We start from the raw sequence: 15,976 nt of genomic DNA, 5'->3' as shown, positions 1-15,976 counted from the left end.
GCGAAATCTGATCAAGCACGTGTGAGATGTAGTAGGGAGTTGTAGTTTCCAACAGGCCAATATTCTACATAGTTTAGTGCAGAAAACTTGGTAATTAACTACAATGATCCATTGCACGCCTACTTGTCCGGTATGTGTGTTTATTTTACGCCTGCTATGTTATGTTAGTGTAAGGCAGACACGGAGGGAGAATGGCGATCGAGAGGGATAGATAGCAGTTGCTTCAGGAGGTATCTCTACCTGAAAATACATGATTTAAGTGATTGATAGTTGGTATTCAGCATCATAAAAGTATGCCTTATTTACTTTCAACAACTACTAAAATAGTGATTGTGTTAGACCGCATAGGCAGCAGCTCTATAAAGTTGAGATGATGACTTGGAATGAAATAATAAAGTCATCAAATAAAACAAATGTAATATACACAACTGAAATATTTTAGTAAAGTTATGTGAATAAATTATGGTTAATAAGTGATAAACAGTAATGGGCAGCCATCATGGAACATTTATTAATTGTTTTATTCTGTGTTGTTACACAATTCAACCCACAATGCATTTATTGTTTAAAAATAATAATGAAAACCGAAAACGTGAGATTCTTTTAAATAAATCGAACCGAACTCAAAAAGCACTTATCGCTTATCAGCACTACCTCTGACCCAAGAACCCACTGATGATGTGGACACGTGTGTGCACCTGCTGGTTGGACAATGAAATGGGAAGCATGGTCTCTGATTGGATTTCATCAGGGTTTGGGTCAATTCAATTTTCAATTCAGGAAGTGAACACAAGTGAAATTTGCCCATAAACTTTTATGAGCATTTTTCTTTTAACAAAATAGCTATTTTAATTGAAATTAAACATTGAATGCAGGGGCAGGTAAGGCTGGTTGAAATACCAACTGGACCCAGTATGCTGGTTGCTTTGATATAACTCTAGGATGTCATAAATAAGTGCAACAATAAACACTTCACCCCTTCTCATGACTGCCAGCAAATAGACATTATCGACATGTAACTCCCCCCAACAAAAGTACTATAAGTGTGTATATAATTGTACATTTTAAAATCAAGGAATAAATGTATCTATACATATTATATGGGCTATATAGGTTCTACTAATATATCAAGGATATAAAGAATGGATGAATAAAGAAAATAATTCAGATAATCCTGTGTGTAAGTCTGTTTGGCACGATGGAGCCAAAGGTGTCACACCACTTGTGCTGAGGTGCCCTGAACAACAGCAGAGCAACACTAATATTGGTGCCTGTTGAGTTGCAATCACAGATTGCGTTGTAGATTGGGCCTACCTACCACACATGACATCAGCAATTCTTGTTATTCCTCTCATTAGGCCAGCCATCGAATGCTTATAATAAAGCTAGCTGTTGTCCGTCCACCTAGGCCCTGAATAGGCACATAGGAACCAACCAATCAAAACACAGTCTTGTCCTACAGCACAGCACTCCTCAGCAAAACAGAAGCACATAATTGGTTGCCTGTGCATGACTGCCCCGTCTCCGCCAAGGTTGACCAATCCCCATCAACGCTGCATACAGACGTCCTTTAACATCCTCCTTTTGGCTTTTTTGTTGCTAAAAAAAGTTATATTTTGAGCAAAAGTTTGATATAGCCAGAAGTTCTTTCAGTCTTGATGAGTCTTTCCTGACATTCGTTTGCATTCATACTGGAAACAAGAACAGAGATAATGTAATGTGCCAGTTGAATATTCAGAGTAAAAAGCTCTGGTGTGAATGAATGTATACATGTATATAGGACATTTATAAACCTATGACAAACTTCTTAATTCAGCATTTAAAAAATATCCTCACCAGGGCTAGCTGCCGTCCTATGTTCCCCATGGTTATCACACCAGCGAAGAAGATGCAAGGCAACCAGGAGCGAATGTACAGGAAATCTGGAGAGGTATACCTGAAACAAAAACGGGTATTAAAAACATAGGATAATCCCAAAATGAGCATGAAAATCAACAGAAATATCTCCTGTATCTTGAAAAACAAAATAATGAATTGCAATTCTGGCCCTAAAGAAAGATTTTTCCATTTAAAAAGCAGTGCATTGAGTTACAGGCATACCATGCTTTGATTGTAAGGGAGGAAACAAAATGCTCCCAATGTTTAAGTAGGTCTACTCACTCTTATCAATGTTCTTGAAGTTTAACACTTGCACGCACACACACACTTAAAGCTTCAGGCATTCTAAATGACTGTTCTCCCAATTTCTGATTGGAGAGGTTGACTACAGGGAAACAAATAACTGGCTCTATGGATACAAAGACCATTTAAACTTATCCAACAATTTTATGAATTCAACAGAAGACAATATCTCAGCCAGGTTTGAGTTCATGTAATACAGCTATTAGATCTAGCCTACTTGAACATGAACTAGTCACAAGCTGCTACTACTAGACTTGGGATCATTTGCTTAAATCTGTAGACCTGTGAACTAAAACAAAAACAGTAGCTAAATGGAATGGTTGTCCTAGTCTGATTAAAATCATTGTGGGAAGTTAGCTAGTTATATCAAAAGGCATTCAGCCATTGCATTATAAAAATTAATTTGGTTAGCTAGCTACTTCTGTACAAATGATGTTTTTGCTGTTATGTAAAGAAATGCCTGGGAATGTGTTTATGGTTGAACTTTCTGTACGTTTTCCTTCAAAATTATTTCTCGAAGCTGGATGTTTAAGAGACAGACAGCGATACATAAGATCAGCTGCCACCGAGTGCAGTGTCCGTGCGGAATAGGGTCCGTGCAGAAACACTTGTGATTAAAAAGAGTCTGAGGTAAAGAAATGGATTAACGGCGTCACATTTTTTACAGCATTAACATTATAATATATGTATGTCCTGTAAATTGTATTGTAAGGTATTGTAGTAGTACTCACTGAAAGACTCCGTTATAGACCAGGAGCTGAGTGGACAGAGTGGCCAGCAGGGCGATGACCACCCCCAGGCCAAAACCGGAGCGAGACCGGTCAAACGTCCACCACAGACCGATGGACAGGGCCGCCAGTGTCAGGGACAGCTGTACGTTGTTCGCAAAGTCCACTTTCTGAGGGGGCCTGGGTTAAGGACAGTTGAGCATGTTGTAGGATAGTCCACACAGGAACCATGGTTTCTACTCAGAGTAAGGTGCTTTCTTGTAAACAGACCATCACGTTTAAAACCCCCACCTTTTTAGCTTGGTAATCTTATTGTTTTACACACCCTTTGTGTTTTATGCACTTTTATTCATCCCTTTTATTGCTTCATTTGATTTTACTTCTTTCCTTTTATTGTTTTATTGTAAAGTATGTTGCAATAATAAATACACTCAAAGTTTCATTTGAATGTGGAAATGTAATGGGAAGATTTTGCCCCATGGTTAACAGGTTTTTATGCACATCTTGTATTATGGTATGCACGTAAATACAGTGAGTGTCAGACAGGCAGGCAGGCCTAGAGGATACAGCGCTGGCATGGTTGATGCCTACGAACACCGCCACACAGCGCATCACACTGGACCACTCCCGCTTGAACTTGTGGGGCTCGCCGAGCCGACTGTCAATGCACGGATACAACAGACCGATCATTGCTGGGAGATAGAGGTAGATGGAGAGAGCGGTAAATGGAGAGAGAGGTAGGGGATTGCAGGGTGAGAGGGTGCAGAAATAGGGAGAGAGGATCAGAGATCAACTATCAGCTTTACTGCTGCTGCAGCAGCACAGTCCATGCCATACATTCCTGTTAGTATTGTTGTGGAGAGAAAGGCTGCCATGCCAGCCCACCACATTGCATCAATGCTATTCTGATGATAAAAAATTAAATAAACACTTGTTGAGGTTGGCCCCCTTTGAAAGTTATAGTTTCAATACTACACAAGAACTGTACAGACAAGTTAAAGTAACTATGTACAGTAAACATGAAGTGCTGCTCTGGTCTTGACTAGTCAATAAAACCCAATAGCTACTGCATGATGCAAACAGCCCAGTGTGCAGTAACAGTGGAAACCTCAATCTCCCCAAGGCTGAGCAGTAGAGCACGGGAGTCTCAGTCTCAGGGGGAAACAGGCCTGGGCTGTTGTGCCTTTCTACTGGTCCACTAGGGAACAGCAGCTACATCTACTCTCTGTGCTGCAGACCCAGGGGACAACGATTTAATAATTATAGTAGTCAAGTCTGGCGGGTAAAAACCTGTGTGTGTTTGTGTGTTCGTCCTACCCGAGGCGGTCCCACAGCAGGGCGGCACCCACCAGGCTGATGAGAAGATGCTACTGATGACATCAGGGGGGAACAGAGTGACGTTCCTCTGTACCTGCAGCGAGAGAAAACAAAGATGAGCTACTTTAGTACTCTCCGTCACCTTCAATGTTTTCCTGCTCAAGTGATGTATCATTAAAAGTCAAAAGACAAACATCGTCCACCTGAAGCAGATTGAGCACCAGAGCCAGGAACACTCCTATAGAGAACAGCATGAACCCGCGGATCACCAGGTTGGTGTTTCTGTTTGTGATCACCGCGATGTACGGTCCTCTGGAAGGAGCAGTCTCACCGGACCCGGACCGCTGCTGGTTGCTGACCACTGTAGAGTCGGCCATGGCTGCCAGGGCCGGGGCAACCGTGGACGCCAGGACAGGAGGAAAAAGGGAAACGCTAACTTTATCCTCAAGTGATCGCACTGTCCACTGACATCACCGACACCCTGAAACACAAGAACAAATTTATGTATTCAAGTGTGGCTACATGATCCAATAAACAACCACAGAGGTGTGGACTGTGAAATCAGTGGACAAGAACAGTGCAGATGCAAAGTTTGGTAACAGAATGACGGTTTGTGCTGTTTATGCCATCATTCTGTCACCAAACTTTGCATCTGTACTGTTCAAGTAAATGTGTTTTTGTAAAAAAAATTGTGGAAAATGATAAAAGTAGTCCTTGTGCAAAGAGTTGTATGGTTTGTTGTCCCCCACAACGAAATCGGGGATGGAACAGTGCATCTGTCTCCGTCCAGCCGTACGTTAGTCACACGCAATCTCATAGCACTGGCATGATTTTGACGAAACTTGGCTGAATGATGCATCTTGCCATAGAGATCCAGCAATTACAAAATTACACTGATTGCCCAAATGGTGGCGCTCTAACAAGTTTGAAAATGCAAACTTTGAAAGGTCACCCCCATCACCCTGATTGACCTAAGTCATAAAATTTGGTACATAGGTCCCTCTCACAATGAACAAATTTGCCTCCAGGACCTCGCCATGACAGTTTTTCCACCATTTTGAATGACCAATCTGCACGAAAGTTGATATGTTGTATCTAGGTACAAAGATCTCAATGCAATTTTTTCTAGACTAGTACCTAAAACAACATGTCTTCTATTGACCAATAAACATTCACATGGGTGTGGTCTGGCACATTAATGCATATAAATCAGTTAAGGAAATTTGGTACACGTCGCAAACACTGTCAAGACTCAACATATGCAAGAACATTCATATCAACCAACCGGTGGCACTATTACATTTACATCATTTAGCAGATGCTCTTATCCAGAGCGACTTACAAATTGGTGCATTCAACTTATGATAGCCAGTGGGATAACCACCTTTATTTATTTTTTATTGGGGGGTGGGGGAAGAAGGATTACTTTATACCATTCCAGGTATTCCTTAAAGAGGTAGGGTTTCAAGTGTCTCCGGAAGGTGATCAGTAACTCCGCTGTCCTGGCATCGTGGGGGAGCTTGTTCCACCATTGGGGTGCCAGAGCAGCGAATAGCTTTGACTGGGCTGAGCGGGAACTGTGCTTCCGTAGAGGTAGGGGAGCTAGCAGGCCAGAGGTGGATGAACGTAGTGCCCTTGTTTGGGTGTAGGGTCTGATCAGAGCCTGAAGGTAAGGAGGTGCCGTTCCCCTCACAGTTCTGTAGGCAAGCACCATGGTCTTGTAATAGATGCAAGCCTCAACTGGAAGCCAGTGGAGTGTGCGGAGGAGTGGGGTGACATGAGAGAACTTGGGAAGGTTGAACACCAGACGGGCTGCAGCGTTCTGGATAAGTTGAAGGGGTTTAATGGCACAGGCAGGGAGCCCAGCCAACAGCGAGTTGCAGTAATCCAGAGGGGAGATGACAAGTGACTATAACGGGCACATGTTTATATCTCTTGATCTGTTTGACTCAGAGTGCTGAAATGTGGCACACAAGCTCAGGGATGAGTCTATTTAACCCACTCGATATCAGACACCACTGTCCTGATTTTGACTAAACTTGGGTGAATGATGTGTCTTGCCATAAAGAGCCGGTATTTACCAAATTTCATTGATTGACCTAAGGGTGCCTTCAGAAAGTATTCACACTCCTTGACTTTTCCACATTTTGTTGTGTTACAGCCTGAATATAAAATCAATTAAAATTGAGATTGTGTCACTGGCCTACATAATACCCCATAATGTCAAAGTGGAATTATGTTTTTAGAAATGTTTAGAAATTAATTAAAAATGAAAAACTTAAATGTCTTGAGTCAATAAGTATTCAACCCCTAAAATGTGCTTAACAAGTCACGATAAGTTGCATGGACTCACTGTGTGCAATAATAGTGTTCAACATTATTTTTGAATGACTACCATCTCTATACCCCACACATGTAATTATCTGTAAGGTCCCACAGTGGAGCAGTGAATTTCAAACACATATTCAACCACAAAGACCAGGGAGGTTTTCCAATGCCTCGCAAAGAAGGACACCTACTGGTAGATAGGTAAAAAAAAAAGCAGACATTGAATTTCCCTTTGTGCATGGTGAAGTTATTAATTACACTTTGGATGGTGCATCAATACACCCAGTCACTTCAAAGATACAGGCATCCTTCCTAACTCAGTTGCCGGAGAGGAAGGAAACCCCTCAGGGGTTTCACCATGAGGCCAATGGTGACTTTAAAACAGTTACAGAGTTTAATGGCTGTGATAGGAGAAAACTGAGGATGGATCAACAACATTGAGTACGTTTACATGCGCAGGAATAATTCTATATATAGTCATGTAAACTCCTTACTCTGCTTATCTTAAAATCGGAGTAAGGTCAAAATCAAAGTAAGCATATGCCGATTTAAACACCTGGTTTTCTGAGCAATCTTTCAAATTATTAAGACATGTAAACAACTTAAAATCGGCATTCCAGCTGTGTATTTGATCTGCAAATGTGCCAGCACCGGTAGCGCAAACCTCCCTCTTTAGCGCGAGTGAAGTGAGTTTGGAACAACTGAATATATCCATCTTAGAAGTAATTTTCACATACAAATGTTATATGTCCTAACTCAGAATCAAATATGCTCCCTGAAAATAGCATGGTTGCTGTGGTAGAACGTTTATTATGAGGAGCGATTTTCTGCATTTATTAGAGTGCCATCAGGTAGCCGGATTTCAGATGTGTCCATATAAAAACAGGATTATTAGGGAAATCGTTCTTCTTGCCAAAATCTGACTATCCACAATAATCACATTATTATGTGCATGTAACCATACTCAGTGTAGTTACTCCACAATACCAACCTAAATGATAGAGTGAAAAGGCCTGAACAGAATAAAAAATATTCCAAAACATGCATCCTGTTTGCATTAAAGTAAAACTGCAAAAAATGTGGCAAAGAAATTAACTTTATGTCCTGAATACAAAGAGTTATGTTTGGGGCAAATCCAACAACACATCACTGAGTACTACTCTTCATAATTTCAAGCATAGTGGTGGCTGCATCATGTCATGGGTATGCTTGTCATCGGCAAGGAGTAGGGAGTTTTTTAGGATAAAACGAAACAGAATAGAGCTAAGCACAAGCAAAATCCTAGAAGAAAACCTGGTTCAGTCTGCTTTCCAACAGACACTGGGAGACAAATTCAACTTTCAGCAGGACAATAACCTAAAACACAATGCCAAATCTACACTGGAGTTGCTTACCAAGACGACATTGAATGTTCCCGAGTGGCCTAGTTACAGTTTTGACTTAAATCGGCTTCAAAATCTATGTCATGTCTAGAAAATGGCTGATTAGCAATGATCAACAACCAACTTGACAGAGCTCGAATAATTTTTAAAAGAATAATGTGCAAATATTGTACAATCCAGGTGTGCAAAGCTCTTAGAGACTTACCCAGAAAGACTCACAGCGGTAATTGCTGCCAAAGGTGATTCTAACATGTATTGACTCAGGGGTGTGAATACTTATGTAGATTAGGTATTTTTGTTGAGAAAATAAATATCTATTTAATCCATTTTGAATTCGGGCTGTAACACAACAAAATGTGGAATAAGGTACTGTACGTTAGTCACACGCGATCTCAGACACCACTAGCCCGATTTTGACGAAACCTGGGTGAATAATGCATCTTGCCCTAGAGATGTAATTTACAAAATTACACTGATTGGCCCAAGGGGGGCGCTACATCATTCGTGGGGGACTACATGTTTACTGTTGCATTTATTTATTTTTAATATCATGGTTAGTGATACAACCAGCAGTCATATGACACAGAACTTACTTACCAAGCTGTCACCAAGCTCTCCTCTCTCTTGCAAGACTGATTGTAGAGGTCGTGTGCAGGGCTCTGTCCTTTTTCTTTCGTTTATTTATTTCTTATTTCTATTTTCACCGTGGAGTGCTAAAACATAGTTATTGTCCCCACGATGAAATTGGAGGGGGGACTACGGATCTGTCTCCGTCCGTTCGTATGTTAGTCACACGCAATATCTCAGACATCACTGGCCCGATTTTTACAAAACTAGGGTGAATGATGCGTCTTGCCATAGTGATCCAGCATTTACAAAATTACACTGATTAGGCCCAAGGGGGGCGCTATAGTAATCAACTGAAATTCCAAACTTTGAACAAGCTTATCTCTTGGGGGCCAACATGCTGCACATTCATTTACTGTTTCCTTGTTTAACTTTGCAATCTTTGATTTTTGTTTTAACAAACATTTTAAAGTGAAAAATCTTACAGTGGAATTTTCCCTAGCTAGTCAACAGAGCCCCACAGTGGAGGTGTCATAATACCCATAAAACCTAGCGGTCAAACAGAGAAATGGTTCCAATCCTTTTTTCCACCATTCATTTTTTCCATAGGGGATTTTAGAAACACTTAAAATACGGCCTGTGTTTCGTGTAGGCTTACCCTGGCGTGACGTTTTAATAACCATGTAACTTTCTCCGAAAAAGTGACTTATGAATATTTCGGCTTTATTTACTCTGAGATTTGAAAATGCTAATTACCATCAAAGTAGACATCATGAAAGACTACAAATCCCTGTAAGCTCCAGCACACCATCTCTAGCTGACAGCTTTGCTAACAGGTAGTGTCAATTTAAAACTTCCCCAAGACAGTTAACAGAAATGTCAATTTAAAGAAATGTACTACATTTGGCTAACAGATAGTTAATCCAGAGATTCTTACCTTTGCCTCAATTCTTCAGTCTCGTACAGATCATCATGGCATTTGTAGTTCTTTATGATAGTCACATTAGCAGCTAATTAGCATTTCATTTTTGGGGGGTAAATACAGGTGAATATATTGATAAGTAATCTTGTCCTAGAGATTTACACGGTTATCAAAACGTCACGCCAGGGTAAGCTTACACGGAACACAGCCCTTATTTTACATCATTCCAAGCCGCGTCCTCAGAGCATGCGCAGACCAGCTGGCTGGTGTGTTTATAGACATATTCAATCTCTCCCTTTCCCAGTCTGCTGTTCCCACATGCTTCAAGATGGCCACCATTGTTCCTGTACCCAAGAAAGCAAAGGTAACTGAACTAAATGACTATCGCCCTGTAGCACTCACCTCTGTCATCATGAAGTGCTTTGAGAGACTAGCCAAGGATCATATCACCTCTACCTTACCTGTCACCCTAGACCCACTTCCATCTGCTTACCGCCCCAATAGATCCACAGACGATGCAATCGCCATCACACTGCACACTGCCCTATCCCATCTGGACAAGAGGAATACCTATGTAAGAATGCCGTTCATTGACTATAGCTCAGCATTCAAGACCATAGTACCCTCTAAGCTCATCATTAACCTCAAGGCCCTGAGTCTGAACCCCGCCCTGTGCAACTGGGTCCTGGACTTCCTGACAGGGCGCCCCCAGGTGGTGAAGGTAGGAAACAACATCTCCACTTCGCTGATCCTCACTGGGGCCCCACAAGGGTGCGTGCTCTGCCCCCTCCTGTACTCCCTGTTCACCCATGACTGCGTGGCCAAGCACGCCTCCAACTCAAATCATCAAGTTTGCAGACGACACAACAGTAGTAGGCTTGATTACCAACAATGACGTGACCGCCTACAGGGAGGAGGTGAGGGCTCTGGGAGTGTGGTGCCAGGAAAATAACCTCGCACTCAACATCAACAAAACAAAGGAGATGATCGTGGACTTCAGGAAACAGCAGAGGGTGCACCCCCCTATCCACATCGACGGGACTACAGTGGAGAAGGTGGAAAGCTTCAAGTTCCTTGGCGTACACATCACCGACAAACTGAAATGGTCCACCCACGCAGACAGTGTGGTGAAGAAGGTGCAACACAGCCTCTTCACCCTCAGGAGGCTGAAGAAATTCGGCTTGGCACCTAAAACCCTCAAACTTTTACAGATGCACAATTGAGAGCATCCTGTCGGGCTGTATTACCGTCTGGTACAGCAACTGCACCGCCTGCAACAGCAGGACTCTCCAGAGCGTGGTGCGGTCTGTCGAACGTATTACCGGGGGCAAACTACACATACAGCACCCGATGTCACAGGAAGGCAAAAAAGATCATCAAGGACATCAACCACCTGAGCCACTGCCTGTTCACCCCGCTATCATCCAGAAGGCGAGGTCAGTACAAAGCTGGGACCGAGAGAATGAAAAACAGCTTCTATCTCAAGGCCATCAGACTGTTAAATAGCCATCACTAGCACATTAGAGGCTGCTGCTGGCCTATTGAACTCACTGGCCACTTTAAGAAATTGAACACTAGTCACTTTAATAATGTTTACATATCTTGCACTACTCATCTCATATGTATGTACTGCATTCTATTCTATAATATTCTACTGTATCTTAGTCCATGCCGCTCTGTCATTGCTTGTCCATATATGTATATATTCTTAAATCCCATTCCTTACTAGTTTTGTGTGTATATGTTGTGAAATTGTTAGATGTTACTTGTTCGATATTTCTGCACTGTCGGAGCTAGAAGCACAAGCATTTCGCTACACCCGCTATAACATCTGCTAAACACGTGTATGTCACAAATCAAATTTGATTTTTTTTTTAACAATGGGAAAAGTTATGGTGGAAAAAACAACTGGAACCATTTCCCAGTTTGACTGCTATATTTTATGGGTATTATGACTCATAATGTGGTAATCTACGCTAATGCCTTAAAAACACTAGCCAAATAGTCTAACTAAGAATATTCATATTTCTACTGTTGATTTCTTTATAGTCTCAAGAAGATGCAAATCAAATCGTATTGGTCACATGCGCCGAATACAACAGGTATAGACTTTAGTCATTTGGCTTTACACACACCAAACCACATACACAATAGTATGTGGACACCCCTTCAAATTAGTGAATTCGTCTATTTCAGCCACACCAGTTGCTGACAGGTGTATAAAAGTCCCCTGTAGCTCAGTTGGAAGAGCATGGCGCTTGCAACGCCAGGGTTGTGGGTTCGTTTCCCACGGGGGGCCAGTATGAAAATGTATGCACTCACTAACTGTAAGTCGCTCTGGATAAGAGCGTCTGCTAAATGACTAAAATGTAAATGTAAAATCGAGCACACAGCCATGCAATCTCCATAGACAAATATTGGCAGCAAAATGGTCCGTACTGAAGAGCTCAGTGACTTTCAACGTGGCACTGTCATAGGATGGCACCTTTCCAACAAGTCAGTCCGTAAAATTTCTGCCCTGCTACAGCTGCCCCTGTCAACTGTAAGTGCTGTTATTGTGAAGTGGAAACGTCTAGGAGCAACAACGGCTCAGCCGTGAAGTGGTAGACCATACAAGCTCACAGAACGGGCCGCGTAAAAATAATCTGTCCTCGGTTGCAACACTCACTACAGAGTTCCAAACTGCCTCTGAAAGCAACATCAGCACAATAACTGTTCGTCGGGTGCTTCATGAAATTTCCATGGTCGAGCAGCCGCACACAAGCCTAAGATCACCATGTGCAATGCCATTGGGCTCTGGAAACGCGTTCTCTGGAGTGATGAATCATGACTCACCATCTGGTAGTCCGACGGACAAATCTGGGTTGACCTCAACCCCATCGAACACATGAATTGGAAAGGCAACTGTGAGCCAGGCCTAATGTCCCAACATCAGTGCCCGACCTCACTAATGCTCTTGTGGCTGAATGAAAGTCCCCGCAGCAATGTTACAAAATCTAGTGGAAAGCCTTCCCAGAAGAGTAGAGGACGTTATAGCAGCAAAAGGGGGACCAACTCCATATTAATACCCATGATATTGGAATGAGATGTTCAACGAGCAGGTGTCCACATACTTCTGGCCATGTAATGTATGCTCAGCCTCAGAAAATTATTGAATACATCATGTTTGCCAGATGCCTCGCTACTTTAAGACCTAGCTATCTACCTGCATTAACGTTTCATCTACTAAACTGGGATATGATATAACAGTAACGTGTGTTAGTATTTGCACTGTCAGAGCAACGTAACGTTAGTAAGCTACCTAGTTAGCTAAGGTGATTAAAAAGAGCCAACGTTAGTTAATGCTAGAAGATAGCCAGCCAACTACTGTAGCTAGCTAGCATAATACTTTTCAATACACAAGGTTGGATACAAACAATTATTAACTGACGTTAGCTAACTATATCGTAAGATTACATAATAAACGAATTTGCTACTTAGTCATTTGAACATAGTTGACTGATGATAATCAGCAAACACATATTTTGTTGATTAGCATAACTAGCTGACTAGTTAGCTAGCCACCAAGCTTCGTCAGTCAGCTGATATGATATCCACAAGCTATTTGCCTTTAATTAAATAAGAAATCTTACCTTCAATGTTTAAAAAGTATATTTTCTGAAATTGTAAAATACACATTCCACGTTATGTTTTTATGTAGTTAGCAGGAGTTCGAGACCTAGCTTCGAAATTAGCCTTCTCGCTAACTTCCGATTAAAAGGCTTGGCACTGGCTACGTGGCCAACCAATCAGCTTCTAAAACCAGAGATACTTTCAAGGAGATGTGAAACTCAATTGGAATCGTATTAACGCCAATTGTGTACGTTTCTAATGCGTCGTCAATGGGCCGCACAATGCATTCTGGGCTATTCTGGGACAAGGAGAGCTCTCCTTCAAGGTTTGAATGGGAGTCAATTGGGTTTAAGTACTTAAGTACAAATACTTTACTACTTAAGTAGTTTTTTGGAGTATCTGTACTTTACTATTTATATTTTTGACTACTTTTACTTTTACTTCACTACATTCCTAAAGAAAATAATATACTTTTTACTCCATACATTTTCCCTGACACCCAAAAGTACTCATTACATTTTGAATGCTTAGCAGGACAGAAAAATGGACTATTTTATTTTATTTTACTAGGCAAGTCAGTTAAGAAAAAATGCTTATTTACAATGACGGCCTATACCGGTCAAACCCGGACGACGCCGGGCCAATTGTGTGCCGCCCTATGGGACTCCCAATCACGGCCGGTTGTGATACAGCCTGGAATCGAACCAAGTGGTCTGTAGTGACGCCTTAAGCACTGAGATGCAGTGCCTTAGACCACTACGCCACTCGGGAGTTCCGCACTTAACAAGAGAACAACCTTGGTCATCCCTACTGCCTCTGATCTGGTGGACTCACACAAATGCTTTGTTTGTAAATTACGTCTGAGTGTTGGAGTGTGCCCCTGGCTATCGATAAATAAATACTAGACAATTGTGCCATTTGGTTTGCTTAATATAAGTAATTTGAAATGATTTGTGCTTTTACTTTGATACTTAAGTATATTTTAGCAATTACATTTACTTTTGATACTTAAGTATATTTAAAACCAAATACTTTGAGACTTTTACTCAAGTAGTATTTTACTGGGTGACTTTCACTTTTACCCGTGTCATTTTCTATTAAGTTATCTTTACTTTTACTCAAGTATGACAATTGGGTACTTTTTCCACTACTGAAAATGTTGGGAAGGCATAAATTCTTCTTCTTCTTTGGTATTATTGCAAACAAATATTATAGGTGCATGTATTGTCTGTGTATCAGCCTATTATTCTGTAGTATGAATTCATTACACTTTGTGAAAGAAAAACATATTTTAACTCTTCTGCAGTAAAATCTCATACACCCAAGTACTTCTCTGCAGCTACCACCACAACATCTATCCTCTGTGATTTACGTTCCATTCCTGCGGTAAAATTGACAACCATGGCCATGAACGCCAAAAAAAAAAAAAAACTACTGAAGCACTTTACTCCTATCACTCTCCATTGGCCTCTGCCTACTCACACAGGGATCCTCTTATGATCCCTCACCTTGGACCCGTCCTCTACTACTACTCTCTTCAGTGCCTCAGCATATGACACCTTCTGTACTACTCCTATCCTGGGAACCCCAACCTGCTTTTCTCTCACCTGACACCTCTGATCTCCAGGACCATGGGTACCCCTACAGTTTACACACACACACAACTTTTTCAACCGATACTACACATTCCTTTGTCTCATGTCCTCCTGCACACTTCTCACATCTAGGAATCTCCCTCCAACACACTGCTGCCACATGACCATAAGCTTGACACCTAAAACACCGTAATGGTTTCAGGACAAAAGCTCTCACGGGATAACTGACACATCCTAACTTGACTTTATCTGGTTAAGACTCTGCATCAAAATTCAGTAGTTCAGACAGTGTCTTCTCTGTTCCACCATGCTCTCCACCACGTCTGCGTCGCACCAAACGGTGGACGTCACAGACACCGGGAATCTTCAACTTCAGTTGATCCTCCTCAACACATAACGCCACTCCAGTTATCACTCCTTTCAACTGCACCATGCTCTGGAGAGGAAAGCAAGTCACAGTTCATGCTCTGGAGAGGAAAGCAAGTCACAGTTCTTGTCCCCAGTTGCGTGGTGTGGAGCTCATGCTCCCTCTGGACGGCAGAAACGCAAAAAATAATCACGATTCCACTTCGTTTCACTTTCCCCGACCCAACATTTCCCAAACTCTTCTCCACCTAACCTGACACCACATATGGATCTGCCAGAAACAAGGATCCGTTCTCTCCAAAAATCTCACTCCCACTGGGCCAGAATCATCTTTGTCATCACCAGGACGAGGCTCAAACTTGGCGGTATTTACCACACCTGCCACCACAGTTAATTCATCCTCACTCTCGTCACATTCAATTTCCTTCTGTAGCTCTTCCAAAAGTGATGTGTTATCCACCTCTCCATATTGACTGAAAACATGTTCCACTTTTCTCACTTTTTTCCTGTCCGCCATATTCTCCTTTATCAGATCTTCCAGAAGGCTTGTGCATTCCCCCATTCCATATTTGCTTGTATTATGTTCCACTTTTCTCCTTTTTTCCCCCTTCCACCATCTTATCTCCCATCTCATAAAGTGGAAATTATCAGTTGTGAAGCTATAAATACCAGTTGCATGCATGTGCTTTGAACTCGTTGAGAAACGCCGATTGGCTAATGGCCAACAAGCTCCGTCGTCAACCATAAACTAAAAGTACAGCTATCATGTTTGTTGTTGCATTTAACTGCCGAAAATGCTGTTATCGAGGTCATTTCCTGAGTTGGTGACGTCAGAGGTCAGCATGTGACGCTAGTTTGATCTAGGGAAACTCATAAATGTCCAATTTGCTAATTCCTTGAACGCGGTATGTGATTAACTACAACCATTTAGTAAGTCAAACATTTTCAATTTTCCTAGTTCTGACTAGCACGTGAACG

General features: G+C 41.8%; 1 protein-coding gene across 2 annotated transcripts; it reads right to left on the bottom strand.

The window, feature by feature from the left end:
• Window positions 1-502: 502 nt before the first annotated feature.
• On the bottom strand, window positions 503-15,752 carry LOC311129888 (insulin-induced gene 2 protein). 2 transcript variants are annotated; one of them, XM_084162412.1, is made up of 7 exons: window positions 13,058-15,752; window positions 4,430-4,707; window positions 4,227-4,320; window positions 3,477-3,601; window positions 2,913-3,079; window positions 1,837-1,936; window positions 503-1,691 (listed from the first exon to the last, which is right to left on the bottom strand). In XM_084162412.1, exons 2-7 carry the CDS (start codon window positions 4,601-4,603, stop codon window positions 1,650-1,652), a joined length of 702 nt encoding a protein of 233 aa, XP_084018538.1. In that variant the 5' UTR covers window positions 4,604-4,707; window positions 13,058-15,752; the 3' UTR covers window positions 503-1,649. The 2 variants fall into 2 exon arrangements, with proteins under 2 accessions (XP_084018538.1, XP_084018539.1); XM_084162413.1 differs by lacking the exon at window positions 4,430-4,707 and having other exon boundaries at window positions 13,058-14,080.
• Window positions 15,753-15,976: the final 224 nt, after the last annotated feature.

The sequence above is a fragment of the Coregonus lavaretus genome, assembly GCF_964263955.1.
Source record: "Coregonus lavaretus genome assembly, chromosome: 5".
Classification (NCBI taxonomy): domain Eukaryota; kingdom Metazoa; phylum Chordata; class Actinopteri; order Salmoniformes; family Salmonidae; genus Coregonus; species Coregonus lavaretus.
Note: the sequence above shows the minus strand (reverse complement) of the source record. Positions and strands in the feature narration are given on the sequence as shown.

Excerpts from the sequence above, each read along its gene's own strand:
- LOC311129888 (XM_084162412.1), bottom strand. The coding sequence starts at position 4,603 with ATGGCCGACTCTACAGTGGTCAGCAACCAGCAGCGGTCCGGGTCCGGT. Across the intron at positions 3,602-4,226 it reads CTGCTGTGGGACCGCCTCGG|CAATGATCGGTCTGTTGTAT; the intron begins GTAGGACGAACA and ends TCTATCTCCCAG. Across the intron at positions 1,937-2,912 it reads GTCTATAACGGAGTCTTTCA|GTATACCTCTCCAGATTTCC; the intron begins GTGAGTACTACT and ends TTTTTGTTTCAG.